The sequence below is a fragment of the Mus musculus genome, chromosome 15, assembly GCF_000001635.26.
Source record: "Mus musculus strain C57BL/6J chromosome 15, GRCm38.p6 C57BL/6J".
In the NCBI taxonomy this organism is placed as follows: Eukaryota; Metazoa; Chordata; class Mammalia; order Rodentia; family Muridae; genus Mus; species Mus musculus.
Genome location: NC_000081.6, coordinates 101020773 through 101038520, shown reverse-complemented (window position 1 = coordinate 101038520; position 17748 = coordinate 101020773). Strand labels below are relative to the sequence as shown.

At 49.3% G+C, this 17748-nt stretch overlaps 1 protein-coding gene across 12 annotated transcripts in view; it reads right to left on the bottom strand.

Annotated features, from left to right (window-relative positions):
* The window catches only part of Scn8a (sodium channel, voltage-gated, type VIII, alpha), a 176076-nt gene that overhangs the window by 7418 nt on the left and 150910 nt on the right, over positions 1-17748 (bottom strand). For 8 of the 12 annotated variants that reach the window (XM_017316515.2, XM_017316516.2, XM_017316512.2 and 5 more), the window contains 6 exons: positions 14138-14260; positions 8659-8943; positions 6758-6811; positions 6199-6336; positions 4939-5043; positions 2816-3086 (listed from right to left, as the gene is read on the bottom strand). In XM_017316515.2, the coding sequence (XP_017172004.1) occupies positions 2816-3086; positions 4939-5043; positions 6199-6336; positions 6758-6811; positions 8659-8943; positions 14138-14260 (976 nt within the window). Of the gene's footprint in view, positions 1-2815; positions 3087-4938; positions 5044-6198; positions 6337-6757; positions 6812-8658; positions 8944-14137; positions 14261-14614; positions 14683-17748 lie in introns of those variants that run through there. The other 4 variants (XM_006520656.2, XM_017316517.2, XM_006520655.2 and 1 more) reach the window with 2 other exon arrangements.

Genomic DNA, 17748 nt, shown 5'->3' with positions numbered 1-17748 from the left:
TTTTAACCAGGGAAGTGTATTGAGACTTCAGCTTCAGAACTCAAAAATCTCTGCCCTGATGGTTTTAAGCCAGAAGAGAAGGGCTGGAGAGATGGTACAGTGGTTAAAAGCCCTTGTTGTTCATGCAGAAGACCCAGGTTCCAATCCCTGCACCCACATAGTTGTGCACATCCTACCCATAACTTCAGTTACAGGGGCTCCAACAACTTCTGACCTCCAGGGCATTGCATGCACATGGTACACAGCTATACATGCACACAAAATAATAAAATAAAAATTGGGGCTGGAGAGGTGGCTCAGTGGTTAAGAGCACTCACTGCTCTTCTAGAGAACCTGGGTTCAATTCCCAGCAACCACGTGATGGCTCACAACTGTCTGCAATTCCTATTTTGGAGAATTCAACACCCTCTTCGAACCTCTGTGGATACCAGTCAAACATGTGATACACACACACACACACACACACACACACACACACACACATATCTCCAGGCAAAACACATGAAAAAAAAAAGCCAGGAAAGGCCCTCTCCTTGAATATACATATGCAGGCAAAACACGCACACAGAAATAAGTCTTTTTTGTTTGTTTGAGACAGGGTCTTATTATGTAGCCCTGGCTGTTCTGGAACTTGCTATGTAGACCAGGCTGGCCTTGAATTTACAGAGATCTGCCTGCTTCTGTCTCCAGAGTCCTGCGATTAAAGTGTGTGTAGCATTGTGCTCTGACATTAAGTCTTAAAAAAAAAGCAAGAAAAGAAAGGATGGAAAGAAGGAAGGAAGGAAGGAAGGAAGGAAGGAAGGCAGGCAGGCAGGCAGGCAGGCAGGCAGGCAGAAGTGGGAAGTATGGGAACCAGTGTCACACGAGGCATACTTCAGAAGGTGAGTATAGGCAGTAACTCTCAAAAGCCAAGTCCTTGTGCAGACTCACCTCAGACACTCTAGCTTAGGGACTCTTGGGAAAATGCCCCAAGACTCAGTGTCCCATGTACCAACATATTTTGTCCTTACAGGGTGATATAGGCAAAGGGGGGTCGTCTGCCTTGTATTCATAATCATCAACCTCAGAAACCAGGGTGCGGCCAGCTGTGCTCTGGACTAGCTCCCTGTGTGGTGGTGGTTGTCGTTTTTTTAAACACTCTTTTGTGGTATCAGAAGTCAGTTACACCTGCCTGGAACCAAAGCACGTACATAGCACTTGGGATGCCATTCCAGGAGGCAATGGCGTTCCCTGACGAGAGCCAATAGGCTCACACTTCTCTCCTGACCTGTCAGAATCCCAACCTGCTGGATTTTTAGGTTGAAGAAAATAGGAACTTTGGGGCTAGCCTGGGCTCTGTTTGGGGCTAGCCTGAGCTCTGCTTCTTTTACCTCCCAGGTAAACAACCCACACAGTGAAGACAATAAGACAACTCCATTCTGGTGCCACTGTAAGGCCCCAGTGAGACACTTTCACACAGTGCCGTCTCAGTAGCCAGCACCTGTGACCACTGCCCCAGTTACTGGCCACCTCAATAATCTCCACCCACCCTCTTCTCATCACATGTGTGTGCGCGTGCATGTGCAGTGTATGTACTTACATGTCAAGGTCAGAGGTCACCCTTGGGTGTCATTTCTTAGGTATTATCCATCTTGTTTTTTTTTTTTTTTTTTTTTTTTTCCTTTCAAGACAGGGTTTCTCTGTGTAGCCCTGGCTGTCCTGGAACTCACTCTGTAGACCACACTGGCCTTGAACTCAGAAATTCGCCTGCCTTTGCCTCCCAGGTGCTGGAATTAAAGGCATGTGCCACCACTGCCTGGCTCCATCTTGTTTTTTGAGATAGGGTCTCTTACTGGCCTGGAACCCATCAATTAGGCTACATTGGTTATCCGGTAAGCCCAAGAGCTCGTCACTGTCTCTGCCTCCCTAGTGAGGGATTGTAAGTGTGTGCACCATGCCCAGAACGTGGGTTCTGGGGATCACACTCAGGTCCTTGGCTTATACAGTGCTCTGGCCAGCTTATGTCAACTTGACCCAAGCTGGAAAAGAGGGAGCCTCAACTTAGGGTATGTCTCCATAGGAATGGGCTGTAGACAAGCCTGCAGAGCATTTTCTTAATTAGTGAATGGAGGTGGACCTGACCCTTTGTGAGAGGGGCTGTCCCTGGGCTGGTGCTCCTGGGTTCTGTAAGAAAGCAGGCTGAGCCAACCATGATGAGCAAGCCAGTGAGCAGCATCCCTCCACGGCCTCTGCATCAGCTCCTGCCTCCAGGTCCCTGCCCTGCTTGAGTTCCTGTCCTCACTGCCTTTGATGAACCATGAATGAAAAAACCCTCTCCTCCCCAAGTTGCTTCTGGTCATGGGATTTCATCACAGCAGTAGTAACCCTGACTAAGACCCTCAGCAAAGCGTTTTACCATCTGGGCCATCTCTCAGGCTATTGCCATATTGGAAAAACAAGTTTCTCCTACTTTTCCTGGTAGACTTTAAACCCCTTGAAAGCACAGCAGATTTTACCTCTTGCCTCTGAGCTGCAGCATTTGCACCAAGAGTGCCGGGAGCACTCAGTAGGAACAGGCAAGCCATGCGACCTGCCTGGGAGGCTGAGGTGCACACAGAGGAGGGACAAGAGAGGCACCAGCCCACCCTGAGAGCTAGTCACTGCTCTCAGAAATCTGGTCCTCACACCTGGGGTCCTGGTCCTTCCTGTGGCCCCGCCCACTCATCCCCTCTTCCCGTGGCCCCGCCCACTCACCCCCTCTTCCTGTGGCCCCGCCCACTCACCCTTCCTGTGGCCCCGCCCACTCACCCCCCTTCCTGTGGCTGCACCCACTCACCCACAATGGAGAGAATGACCACCACAAAGTCAAAGATGTTCCAGCCAATGGTGAAATAGTAGTGTCTCAAGGCAAACATTTTGAGCACACACTCGCAGGTGAAGAAGATGACGAAGACCAGATTAATCCAGTAGAGAATGTTCTCCATCTGCTTGCTCTGTGTGTCTGTCTCCACCATCATGGTCACCATGTTAAGGCAGATAAGCATCATGATCACGATGTCGAAGGCTTGTTGCGTGACGAAATCAAAGACAATCCCTTGGATTTTGTTCTGCAGAGGAAAGACAGAAGCCCGTTCGCGGAAGCCTGTAGACCCACGGGCTGCTCTGCCCTGTTCCCGGTGCTCTCCTTGTTGCCTTCTAGGCTACAGTATCTGCCGGCATCTGTCTGGAGCACCTGCAGAGCCCACTTTGGGATAGCTGGTCCAGTGTCCTCAAGTATTGTTCTGCTGACCTGAGCTGACATCACCACGCCTGGGGACTTTCTCCCCGTCCTGATGCTGCCCCGACCCCAGTGGCTACTTTACTCTAGAGATTAGGGGAACTGGTCTGTGGCTCTGTACTCACGCTGGGTTCACTATGCACCTCCTGACAACCTCACCCAGCCTCCTTCCTTCTCACTGGTCTCTAGTCAGAAGAGGGATGGCCATCCTTGCCTCTCTCCCAGCCTCCAAATAGTTTGAGGCAGGGTCTCCCTCTGTAGTCAGGCTGGTCTGCCACTCAACTGTGTGGCCCACACTGGCCTGGAACTCACAGACATCCTCTTCCTCAGCCTCCTGCATGCTGGGATTACTGGCCTATATGTGTGTGTATATATGCAAGCACTTATAGTATTTATATATGACATATGTTTTAAAGATTTATGGCCGGGCAGTGGTGGTGCATGTATTTAATCCCACCACTTGGGAGGTGGAGGCAGGTGGATCTCTTAAGTTCAGGGCCAGCCTTTGTCTACAGAGTGAGTCCCATGACAGCCAGGACTACATAGAGAAACCCTGTCTTGAACCTTCCCCATCCCCAAAGACTTATTTACATTTAGTATATGTATAAGGTATGTGCCCGGAGGGGACAGTGTGACACTGGATCCCCTGCAACTGGAGCTACAGGCGCTTGTGAGCTGGTGACCCACCCCGATGCTGGCAACCACACCTGGATCCTCCACAGGAGCAGTGCATGTTCTTAGCTCAGCAGGCTCCATGGTGGTTTTGTTGTTGTTTTTCAAGACAGTGTTTCTCTGTGTAGCCCTGGCTGTCCTGGAACTCCCTCGGTAGACCAGGCTGGTCTTGAACTTCAAAGATCTACCTGTCTATGCCTCCAGAATGCTGGGATTAAAGATGTGTGTCACCACCAATTGGCAGCCCATGACTTTACAGTTTAGGGTGGCTTCCAAACGCAGGTGTGCATGGAGCTTGGGAGACAGGCTTTCTGCTTGCTTTTCATTTCTAGCTCAAGGTGAAAGCCTGGACAGGAAGGGGACAGCGTGCTCTCTCTGAAATTTCCAATGTGGTGGTTGACTGGAGTGAAGAACACCAGAAGATTACTAAGCACTGTCCCACTGGTAGGGGTAGGGGTAGGGGTGGGGATGGGGGTGAGCGTCCAGAGGGAATAAGGAGGAGGAGCCAGCTCTCAGTACCTCCCCTCTGCTTCCTGATTATGGGATGTAAGCACCCTGCTGTCACACCCTTACTGCTACCATGCTTTAGGGCAGGACAGCTGTGAAAATATTGACCAAACCTTAGTGCTCTTGTTATTTAAAGGGTGATGTCACTATGTAGCTCAGGCTGGCCTCTAACCTTATGACAGTCCTGCCTTGGTACCACCATGCCTGGCTCCTGAATCCTGCCTTGAACAGGCAGAGGAGGGATCACTTTCCTTCGTTCCCCTCTGGCAGTGTGCTGTCTTGCAGGAGGGCTCCCATCACAGGCCAGGCACTGATGCAAACCCACCTGATTCCTAATCCTGGCTGCAGAGCTCTTTCTGAGCTTTGGTACTGGGCATCTAGGAGAGGACCAGCGGGCAGCACTAGGCAGCCAGTCACCTCTTCCTTTGTAGCAGCCCTCCCTCATGTGTTCTTTCCAAACAGATGTACAGTGTGCCATCCGTTAGCTTGCCCAGTGTACCTACCAAAGGTCGGGGGATGGGCTTCTGTGGCTTCTTGGAGCCTAGCTTCTTCATGGCGTTGTAGTACTTCTTCTGTTCCTCTGTCATGAAGATGTCCTGACCTCCAAAGTAGAGAGAGAATGCAGAGAGGGGACAATTACAACCAGCTCTGGAGGTGCGACCGAGCACCACTGAGGCTAGGAAGGACTCTATTTTCCCTCCAGAGGTCACCGGTGGTGAGGACTCTCATGGGGCCAGTCATCCCAGTCAGAGACAGCTGCCAGTTTCAGTGGGGGTGTCTGGAATCTCCCAGGCCAAGTCTTGAGACAGGGCCGTCTGACTACAGGCTTTCAGGGCAGGAAGTAGAGCGAGAGCAAGGGATGAGAGGGCAGTCACACAGTCACACCAGACAGGGTCTCACTGTGTAATCCCGGGTGGCCTGGAACTATGGAGTGAGAATTTGAGTGAGAATTGCCTCTGCCTCCTGAGTGCTTGTGTCAAAGGTGTACCCTGTGTGCACTGTGCCCTGTGGCCCTCCCAAACATTACAAAAAAAAAAAAAAGTATTTTGGAGCAGCCAACAGCAAATTCACTTTTAATGAAATTCAGAATTTGGAACTTGTGGTATAAAAAGGCAGCTTAGAATTAAGTCTAAGTCTCCCAGTGTACCTTAGGAGAACCATTACCCACAAGGAAGTGAGTCCTATGAGGGTGACCTCTCCACTCCCACCATGCTACAGGTGTCACATCTGCATCTCCCCGTGGTACTATCTGCCTCTTTTCTCTGTCCCTCCTTCTGGCAGAGAGTCCCATCAGGGGCAGCCTCCAGAAAGCGAAACTTCAGGGAAATGTTGTAAACCACACACTGCAAAGTCCAGCCTCAAACAAAAAGGGGTTGTCTGGGGCTGGACAGTGGGCCGGTGCTACCATAGGGTGGCAACGAGAGAGAGAGAGAGAGAGAGAGAGAGAGAGAGAGAGAGAGAGAGAGACAGAGACAGAGACAGAGAGACAGAGAGAGACAGAGAGAGAGACAGAGAGAGAGAGACAGAGAGAGAGACAGAGAGACAGAGAGAGAGACACAGAGACAGAGAGAGACAGAGAGACAGAGAGAGACAGAGAGACAGAGAGAGAGAGAGAAACAGAGAGACAGAGAGAGAGAGAGAGAGAGAGACAGACAGAGAGAGAGAGACAGAGACAGAGACACTGATTCTTTCTCTAGAAACAAGGCAGAGTGCCTCTCAGCTGGGCTGGCCTCTGCAGCTGGCGGCGCGGGGAGGAAACCTATCTTTTTCTTCTGTTGATTGAAATTGTCGATGATGACACCGATGAACAGGTTGAGGGTGAAGAAGGAGCCGAAGATGATGAAGATGACGAAGTAGATGTACATGTAGATGTTGCCCTCATAATCAGGCTGCTCGTCCGGCTGTTGAAGGACAGGAAAGAGGGACTCGAGTCAGTTCCCGGGTCGTCCGTCAGGTAGCTGACTCCAGCATGCCGAAGCCACCAGCCCTACTCTCCCTTTGTGCGGCTGACAGGCTTGGGGTTCTCTCTTCCCTCCCATGGTCTACCTGTCCTTCCAAGGCACTGTCACCTGTGGGAGCAGTGACCTGAGGGCAGTCAGTGCCACTGGGGTCAAGTAGCCAGCTGGGTCTGACCAAGCAGTGACAGAGGGAGGATTTACTGAGAGGAGGAAAAGTATCTATAATTAACAGGACGAGCAGTTAGGGTCCCAGGAGACACTTCCGGCCCTCCGTTCTTCCGCCCTGCGTGGTTCCTGATGGATCTAGCACGTAGCTTGCTTTCTATCATTTAAGCTGGCCACATCTCACTACGCACATCCTTACCTTTCGGGAATCTACAGCTGCATACATGATGTCCATCCAGCCTTTGAAGGTTGCCTGGGAAACAGAGTCAGTCATTAGGCTGTGCCTGTTGGGGAGTGGTTGGGAGTCAAGGTCCTAAAGGTGGGGCTTAGGTTCAGTGAGAATACCAAATGGGGATGGAGGGGGTCTAGATAGGTACAGCCTACATAGACATACGTTACTTTTATCAAGAAAGATTCCAAAGAGGCTTTGAGTGAAGTCCCTGAAAATATCACTGAAGTCTGGCAAAGAAACAGACGGCAGTGGCTGGACTGCGGCTTGACAGGGTTTGAGAACAGTGAGGGCAGGGAGGTCATGTGTGTGAATGCTTGGACCCCCACCCAAGGAGCTGCTCTATGCAAAGGAGTTACATAAGCACCAAGTGCCCGGGATACTCACGGCTGCATTAAACAGACAAACCCACAAGCTTGGAACTCATCCCTTACTGACACACCCATGTGGCCCTGGGACTAGCTTACTGACTTCTTCTTCAGCAGCCTCCTCTCAGCCCTCCTTCAGCCTGCTAGAGCTGCCATGGCAGAGCAAACATAAACAGTCAGCTTAGCATTCTCAGCTTGGCTGAGCTCAATCAGATTCTAGACTTCTGGGGGTCTGCTTTACTCATCGATTGGATGGCCTGCTGCCAAACAGTCCTGCGCACACATGGACAGTGGACGCTCGTGGGGCTGTCCCGTGCATGCTTGGAGAGTGGACATTTGTTGAGCTGACCGGCAGATGCACCCTTGTTTTCGTGAGCTGCTCAGGTTTAAGTCATGAGCCCAACCTATTTCTTTTTTTCTTTTAACAAGTTAGCTATTTTGTGGTGCTGGGAATTGAACCCAGGGCCTTGTCCATATCAGGTAAGGGCCCTACTCTTCCATTCTAGCCTAGGGCCAAGGAGCCCCAACTTCTTAAACTGACAGAAAGCAAAGGGACTGTCATGGGATGGATCACAGTCATCCCATTAGCTTTCCTCCTGCTGTAGCCAGCAGTGAGAGCTTACCAAGGTTGGCTTAGGCTGGGAGCTTTCCCTGTGCCATTATGTTTAGTCCTTATGAAGACTGAATAATGTAGGCATAGTAATAACAGGAGTGAAAACACAGAATAACAATTATCTTAATTAACTTCGTGCTAGGCATTGTGCTGAGTATTTAAAAAAAATCACAAATTCTCTTAACAACTAGGCAAGGTATTATTATCTGCATTCAACAACAGAATCAAAGGGTCATCGGAGAAGCGGAGTGATTTGTCCCAGGTTATGGGCAGCACTCGGGTGTGCCTCAGCTCCGTGACGGCCCGAGGCAAGGCCCTACCAGCCCCCATGCAGCACACTGTGTCACCCAGCAAATGGTCCCAACACTGGGAACACTGAGGACACTGGGAAGCTAGGGATGGTGGCTTTGGCAGAATTAGCTTAGTAACTGACACGCTGGGACCTATGCCCGGGGCTGGGCTCCCTGCAGGGGCAGTAGCACTCTAGCCTAGGGGGTCTCAACCTTCCTACTGCTGAGACATTTTACTACATTTCCTCACGTTGTGGTGACCCCTAACCATCAGATTATTTCATTGCTACACCATAACTATAACCTTGCCACTGTTATGAAATCATGATGCAGACATCTGCTCTGTGACTCGGAATGGAGACCCACAGGTTAAGAACCGCCGCTCTTGCACCCTTCGGTCTGCTGCAGTGCTTCTGTCTGCTGCTCGACAGAACTGAGCCTCTCACCAAGATGCTGCCAAGAGGCACCAGGAAAGCCAGGGGAAAGGCATGGCCCTGAGGCTGATTTGGGGAGCATAACGTTCTCGAGAACCCCGAGAGTGATCCTGATCTGGAAGGAGGAGGGTGGGGCCTGTGCTGGCAGCTTGCCTGCCACACTCACCACTTGAAGAAGGGCCAGGTAGCCTGCCCCGACGTTGTCGAAGTTGATCTTGACGTTCTTCCATCGGATCTCTGTGTTGTTGCCCTCCATGAGCTTCTCACAGTCGGTTTTATTGTTCACCTCGTCGATTTCGAACCGGATTTCTGAAGTCTCGTTGAAGCAGTAGTGGTATTTCCCAGCAAACAGGTTAACGCCCATGATGCTGAAAATCAGCCAGAAGATGAGACACACCAGCAGCACGTTCATGATGGAGGGGATGGCGCCCACCAAGGCGTTCACCACCACCTGCATTGGAAGGGAGGCGGCTGAGTGCTCGCGCAGGAACCTGCCACAGGCACATTCTGTTTGCTTCCAGGAGGGGAATGACACTTCTGTGGCATGTTCTGCCACAGACACACTGTACTCTTTACAACTAGAGAAACTGGAAAGGTCCACAAGCAGGACCCCAAGTGCCCATGTCTACACTGTATTTGAGTAAGTTTTAGTAAGTTGTGGTTTATTTCGGTTAATACAAACTTCTCTGCCCAAGTTGACTCTTTTTTTTTCCCCTAGGCACCAACCTGGGACCAGAAGAACAATTTCTTAGTCCAAACTTCCTTTTTTTTTTTTTTATTTTTCCCAACTCACAAAATATGCTCCGTTCAGAGAGCAATCACATGCTCACTAGCGGCCTTTCACCAGACATTCCCCTTCTGGAAAACAAGGCACAATTGTTCAAAATCAGAGCACTGCCCTTTGGGTTAGCACACTACAGAACATCTTACAATTATGCAAGGCAGTTATCTCTTCTCAGGCAATAGCTGAGCATGCAGAGTTTTGCAGGCTCAAGGAAGAAAGAAAAAGCTATATTCCCTCTACCAAACAGTTTAAGATTAAAATGTGGGCAGACATGAGTCTCCCTCAAGGCTCGTTGCTGTTCTGCCTTCGATACACTGACGGCTCATGCTCTGCTCAGTCGGGGCCTCAACTCCACACTTCCCAAAGTTAAAACCGAGCAGCCTTTAGGAACTTTAGATGCTTCTTGGTTTCTGCACTATACTAGAGGCAGCCAGGCAGCACCTCCCGCACTGCTCAGCGGTGTTCACTAGAGCCCAGTGCTTAGAAAGCAACACTGGAGGTCACTGGGTCAAACAATGTCTTGAGTGGAGTGGCCAAGGCCTGGAAAGGCTGGCCTGATAGCACTGTTTTTACTTCAGACCGTCCTCACTGGAAAACACGGCTGAGAAGACACTGTGCTGTCCTGTACTGGAAACAACAGTCAGACTTCCTTTAGACTGTTCATTTTCTGATTATGCAATCCATAATCAGAAAATCTCTGCCTTTAGACCAAGAGGCAGTTCTTTTCTAACTCTTAGACCAAGACATAGTCACTACTGTAAATGTCTATTCCTTCAAGCAAGGGCACCCAGAATCTCTGCAGCCTGGAGATTATCCATGTTATTTTGTACATTTATCAAGGGTGCTAGATAATCAGTCTCAATCTTTACCTCATTCGACAGTTGTTCGTCTTTGGTGAAAGCATCAAAAACAGGCCATAGAGGACAGTCCACAGTGGAACAGTCACCTCTCAAACAGGAAGAGCAGGTTACAGACTCACAAGCTCGTGTGTGTGTGCCCTTGTGCCCATGCACATGCAGGTGCATGTATGCACGTGGCATGTGAGTGCATGTGTGTGGTGAGTGCATACGTGGCGCGTGCATGCGTGTGTGTGGTGCGTTTGCCTGCATGGGTGTGGCACATGTCACAGCAGAGCTCAAGTGTGTGGCTGAGAGCAGAGCCTGGTGTGGAAGCCTGGGTCTGTGGTTTTTCCTGGCAAGTCAGCCTATCACCTGCTCTGCACACTCCTCTCACTTCCAAGATGCTGATGAACTCTTGTAAGGTTCAGTCTAACGCACCCTACGAGGTGTCCACCCGCTAAAGTCACATATGGATGCAAAATGCTCACTGCAAGGGAAAGGTAAAAAATCCTAGGTGGTCTCTTTGAACCTTTGTAAGTCCGATGCTAAAGTGAGCCTCATCGCTCACAGAATATAAAAAAAAAATCCTATAAGATAAAATGCATCTGTAAAATATACTTCTTCCTCTCTGTGCAGGGGATGAAAAGGGCTTTTCCTTCAAGCTGTATTCTCGGCCACTGCAGTGTCTTTTTATTTACTAATCACAGCTACTGGAGAGCTTTTTACCTTAGCTTTACAAACCAAATAGTGGACAAAGTTGGTGGAATTTGCCCCTCACTTCTCTGCTGTGGATACTGGCCGCCAAGCCATAAGCACTGAAGTAGAGTTAAGTGCCCCCCCCCCCCAGAGTGACTGTCACTGTGTTCCTCTCGGCAGCCCAGGGGCAAGACAAGCTTAATGAGTTCTCACCAGTGGTCACTCAGTACCCTAGCTCTCTTCCTGTGCTCTCTGGGTATTTTATGTTGCCCTAATTATGATGGAATCTGTTACTGGTAAAAAGCTAGATTTCTACAGCGTAAGACACAGAACTCAAGGGTGGGCTCCAGAAACCTGTGAAGGGTTTGCATTTTTCAAAGGCAGTTTATACTCAGTGACCGATATGACTATCAGTTCGTCGGAAACACACTGGATGCTGATTCTCACATTTACCACCCCACCCGCCACTGACCACTCCTGCTCAGCACACTCTATAGTCTGTGAGATGGCTTTTAGCGTCTGGCAGAGGGAACATGGCTTTAGTGACAACCGTGTACTGACAACAGAAATGCATGCATGTTTCATAGCAGTAAAATACCCTCAAGAGTTAACAGCACAGCACGGTCTTAAGGGTTACTATGGAGGAGAGAAAAGCAAAGAGCGAAATAGTGCTCCTTTGCCAATAGCAGGCAGGACTGTTGCAATTTCTGGTCTTTGGTTTGAGGAAGGAGAGAAGACTGAAGTGAGTACCCAGGACAGGCTAGGGTGACACCCCCTTTAGGGTGATGCCCCCTTTAGGGTCACCTTTCACCTGAAGGGCCGAGCCTCGAACCAGAGCAGCACAATGACAGCTGAGCCCATCTGCGCGGAGGCTATCCGGCTTACCAAGGTCTCCTATCTGAGAGGTTAGGTGGTATCTTGCAAATGCTGGCATGTAGAAGCCAGGCTACTGCATGACAACACGTACCCCGTGGAAAATCACGCTTGAATAAACACAGGCACTGCTGGGTAACTGGCCCTAAACTTTGCCCAGGTTAGTGGCTTCTCTCCCACAGAAGGATTGGAGAGCTTTGGGGCAGGAGTGGATCTCTAAGCCCTCTCCACTTGCCCAAGCAGCTGGTTAGCTCTGCTGGTTGACTGGCACCGACCAGAAGTGGTATTTCTACCCCGCTGACCCCACTGAGCGCTACTAATTTAACTTGCAGCTGTGGGCTCACACTTGTTCTTGCCAATATTATCTTGAGCAAAACCAGGTAGGTACTTTAAAAATGAAACTTCCTTTTTACCTATTCTAGACTTTGGGTTTCTAATCTTCTTGAGAGTTGGCAAGTCCAAGTTTTGGGGGACATGACAAATGAGAGGTGAGGGAAGGTGAGGAAAGGGGTTAAGTGGAAAAGGGGGGAGGGGTTACCAAAAGGAATCTGGAGGATTCAAATAACTTCCTTTGAGCAAATGCCTCCAGCCCGTCCATGGTGACTGCTTTTGACACAGTGACAGAGTGACAGTAATGAGCAGCCAGATGGAGAGAGACTTCATAGCTCCAGCTGAGCATTCTGGGAGCTGTCTAGAGGTAGCGGTGATCTCTTTAGGAGGTCCAGGTTCCTTGTTAGAGATTAGGTTTAGGTTCAGTGGTATAATCAATGCCTTTGATGGAATGTCTATAGCTGTCTGTCCATCTTGTTCAGAGTTGTTCGGTTACCAAGATGGACTCTTGGCTCTAAAACTACCAAGGCCTATCATCCCTTGTGAAATATGTGGGCAGGCAGCAGCGGGGAGCAGAGATGGACATCTTAACCCTGCTTCCACTCACACTGTGGCCATTTCAGCTGTTGACCTTGGAGTACTATATATTCTCTTTGAATTTAGCCTGGTTGGAACAGTGCCCATAGTGCAAAATGCTCAAACCCCTCTTACTTGTGGGAGAAAGACTTAGAACTCATTTTTAATTAGAATGGATTTACTGCCCGGGAACTGCCCTTCTTGCAGAGGGCGTCAAGAGGGCTGTTGAAGGCTTGGGTTTAGAAAGCCAAACTGTGACCATGCTAGAGGAAACACGAGCTCGTTCAGACATTGTTTGTTTAAATAAAACGAGATAATAACATTTCTAAGTCTCCATAAGTTCCACCTTTCTGTACAGCTGTGAACAGGGTCACAGTGGCCAGGGTCCCAGATGAGGAATGGGCACAGCCGCACTGTCCTGGTCTCCAGTTCTGCCCATCAGTCTTACTCCCTCTGGACCATTGCAATCACTCCGTTCTTATGCCTACGTTCTGATATTTGCACATTGAAAATCATCCTCTGTTTTGCTCTCCTGCATGTATTCAACATCTAAAATAAAGTGAGCTTTCTTGGGCCCCTTAAGTAATAACAGACCTCTCTGATTAGCATAGGGAAACTATCACCACCAAACCAGCTGCCCAGGTGATTTTCTGGAAGACACTTTAGTTTGTGTGCATGTATCTGTGCACACTAACAATCATCAGAACCAAGAGAGAAAAGGCATCAAAGAGAAAGCCTTTCTAACATGACACGGTGGAGGGGGGGGTATCCCCTTGTATCATCTGGACTTGGGTAGTATATCACCCAAGCAGGAAGGAACGGGGGTCTCAGAACTAGCTGATATGCCGTCACCTAGCACTGTCCGCTGTTCTGATGGTGTGAGTCCAGGGGCCACAGAGCATGGGCACAGGGGTTGGGGTGAGGGGGGAAGCTTTGCTATCAGACAGAGGCTGCCAGTCCTCGTGGGACTGGGCTGAGAACAACAAGGTGCAATGAGAGGAATCGGAATACAGAGAAAAGCATCTCTTCTCCCGGGGTCGCCAAATTCTGCTCCGCCCCCAGTCCCCGAGCCTGCCACCCTGTCTTCAAGTCCCTTCTTGGCTGTTTTCTCAGTGGCTGCTCCAAGGCCACAGGCCTCATCTGGTTTCTACCTCTCCCCAGCACTCTGCCTGCCTGCAGCCTAGGCATTTCAGTGGGTCTCTGGGTTATAATTCCCCTTTTTTGCACCTGGTGGTTCTCCCTATAAACCCAACAGCCCAGAAAGCCGCCCCAAGTGCTACAGGTAAGCCAGGCCAGATGAGGGAGCCAGTGTTAACATGTTCTACAGCGGCACGTTGTTGGGGTTGGGGCTGATATTAATGTGATGAGGCAGCTTAGTGCGACTCCCCTGCACGCGGGGCAGGTGCGAGGGAGAGCGTGGAGGATCAAATCAGCGGCTGCATCACCGAGCTCGTGTCTGAATGATCTTGCCACCGTGGGATCGGTTCTAGCATGCTTTAACAGTTTCCACTGGCATGCAGAAGGATCGGCTACTCTTAGTGTCTTACCCTCATCCCTTCAAATCGTGATAAGGCTCTTAAGGGTCTCAAAGCTCTTAGGGTCCTAAGGGACTTTATGGCACCTAGTTCCGAGTAGCCCAGGGCATTAGCTATAAGGCTGACTAAAGAGACCTACACAAAAACAGAAGAGAAAAAAAAAAAAAAAGAAAAGAAAAGAAAAAGAAAACAGAGGTTCCAGAGTGTTAGAATAAACCCCCTAGCACTGATTTAACAGGCGGGGGACCCCCCCAGCAGCGGAAGTGGGTACCACCGGCTGCCTACTTCAGCCTACTTCAACTTGACTCAAACGACCTGGAAGGAAAGGTGGTTGAGAGAGGCGGAAGAAAACCACAAAGGGAAGAGAGAAGGAGGAAGGGAAGGCGGCAGAACACACACGCAGGTTGGAGAAGGGAGGGGCTGAGGGGATGGGGGAGGAAGAGGTCCCGTTGGAAGGAGAGGAGCCTGAAGAGGTGACAAGAGCCTTACCCTCGCCCTTTACAGTCTGCAGCTCCCAGAAGCTCCCATTAAATTAAGCCAGACAAACTTAATGGAACCTATGGAAAAGAATACAGATAAATACACACATTCCACACCCCTCAGCTGCCCCTCCTCAGCTCTGCCAACATGGGATTTCCGACAGGGACAAGCTCTCTTATCCTGGTTGACAAGAAACCATTTGAGAATTTAATGAGTCACTACATTAACAAAAGAAACGCAGTGAATAAGCACCACCAGGGACTGTCTCTCCCAAGAGCATCCTTGACATGGCTCTGGCCCCATAATCCCCTCTCTCCCTGTCAGATGATAACTTCCACCTTGAAAGCCCAACCATCACTCTCCCTGACGGTAGAACCCTTTGTGGCATTTGGAACCATACTTCTTGTAATACCCTCTCTTTCCTCCATGATAGCTCCAAATAGCTACCCTAGCCTCTGCCAGGGTAGGACAGTCTTCCATTATTCTTTTCCTTAACACAATGACTAGAAGAACTTCTGCGGGGAGGGTCCATTTCCTTTGTAGGCAGGGAATGGCCAGTGCCAGTAGTAGCTCTGGAGCTAGGATGAGCCCCACATTGCTGACCTGAACCAGTGCGCAGTCTACCTGGAGACTGTCTGCAGCACAAAGATGACAGGCAGGATCCTAACAGATAGGTCACCGATGTCTGTGAGCCTAGACGTGGGCCAAGACTTTCCTGTTCTCCCAAGAGCAAACTTACCTTGCTCCTTCTATCAGGATGACCCTTCACAATGGACATTAGCCACCATGGATACAAGCCTGCTTGGGCTTGACCTGAGCAGGATATGGGGCTCCTCAGGGCCACTTGGCCTGAGCATACCTTTACCCAGACATATCTGGGAATGTCTGCTTGGGGATCCTTGCAGAGGACTTTCTTTCACATCACAGTCTGTTCTATTTATACCCGATTGTGGGATGGATTAAGATCTTCTTTCTTATGGGAGCTTGGAAGTTTACTTTCACTGATGTCTCAAAGCCAGAGGGGAAAGCTGTCTCTCGTGTCATCTCGGTCTCTCGTGTCATCTCGGAGTCATCTGCTGTTCTTTGATCTCTCTTAGACTAGGCCTCAATTCTGTGTCTGCCCTGCATGGGTTCAGCACACACAGGTGCCTCTCTTGCATGTTTTGTAAGTAGAGATTAAACCCAGGCCTTGTGCTTGCTGGGCAAGTGTTTCACTACTGAGCTACATCCATAGACATTAAAACAAACACAAACAAACAAACACTGGCTGTCCTTGAACTTATCTGGTAGATCAGGCTTGCCTTGAATTCAGAAGTCCACCTGCCTCTGCCTTCCCAGTGCTGGAACTATAGGCTACCACACTTGGCAAAAAAATAATTTGTTTAAAAAAAAGAAGATATTTATAATTGGGAACCAGGGTTAGTATGGGGTGGAAGTAGATGGTCAAAGATGTAGAAAGACGTAGGCTTACGGGATTCAATTTTGAAACAGGGTGCAAACTGACTTATACTTATCACCCATCAGCTTCCATGTCTTCTGTGGGGCTGAGTCCTAGGCAGTGTTCAAAGCTAATCAGGAAAGATTACAACCCCCAGGCTCTCGGTGTCCTGTAAATCTTTACTTAAGTCAAGGGTCTCAAAACCCATATCTAGAACAAAGCAGTCAACTGTCACTTCCCATTTATTTTTAATGGTTAATAAAAAGTTACATGGAGCTACCTCTTGGACACTATTGGTAGAGCAAGCCAACAATTCTCTTTAATTAAAAATTATTTTTAAATTATGTGTTTGTGTGTGTGGGTGCATGCGTGTGAGGCTGGTGGTGTCTTGACATCCCTCTGGAGCTGCAGTCACATGGGTGATGGAAATTGAACACGTGTCCTCAGAGACAGCAGTGCACACTTTTAATTGCTAAGCTATCTATCTCTCCCACCTGCAAGCCAACTCTTAACACCAAGTAGTCTAGAACTACCCAGTTGTTAGTGAGGCCTTAATGGGAACATCTTACGGTAAATTATCCCATTTCAACCAGGATCTCCAGCTCAAAGTCCTAACCCTAAACCCAAATGCCATGAAGCCTTGGCAGGTATAGACTTTGAGTGTTTTGAGGTCCTACACAAAGAAGGAGGACCCTGGCTCTGAGGGGTGGCAACTTAACTGATAACAGTGTAGGGGGAGGAAGGGTAGATGAGGTTCAGAGGTCAATTAAGAGGCTATCCCTAAAGCCACCAAGAGATGGCCTGCTCAGCTGTTCAACTGAGCCAAGATCTACACAGTGAGCCCAGCAAGGCTCTCCTCTGGACTCTCCCTCAGTAGCTGATGGCTCTGTTACAGACTCCTGGGTCTCCAGGTTAAACCCTTACTGGACATAATGAAAACATCTGGTCAAGTGTACAAAGGAATCAAACCTAAAAGAAAGAAAAAAGGAGTTAAAGAGACAAAGTTCAACCGTGTAGGCATAGAAGGAAGTGGACACTGGTGACTTCTCATGGAGGGAAGGAAGTGGACACTGGTGACTTCTGATGGAGGGAATGTATCAGCAGGCTGAGGTTGGTCTGAGGTGTCAGCACTTGCACACTCCCACTCCCGATCACAACTGCGAGCTAACCCCTACAAGCAATGGAAGACATTCCTCGGGGAAAGACTGTGAAAGTATTTCACAGGACACAAACGCCAATGCAGGCAAAGACCTGAGGAGGAAAAAAAAATGTGTGTTTGGGAATTCACATGGCTTACTAGTAATAAAGAGAACTGATCTAAGACGTTGTCTGAGTATCCTCATGGCTTCATAAAAGTAGTGCTTGCAGCATCTTCAAGAGACAACAAGGAAAAACAAATCCGTATCAGGGCAGTGGGCACAGCGATGAACTCATTGTGACAGGAAGGCGCTAGTGGATGAGATGGACAAGTGACACAGATGTACTATGCTAGGACCTACAAGCTCTACAATGCCCACAGAACCAGGCAGATTCCTCCGATGGACAGCACACATGCTCGGCAGGTCTAGCTGTCTGGGTACCAGTCAATGCCTATCTTCCACTCACAATTTAAAAGTGTCAATCTATGGACCCATCATTACAGAGTAAGGTGCCCCCTACACAGCAGGCTGTGACTCTGTCTATGGGTTTCATCTCTCAGGCTCTG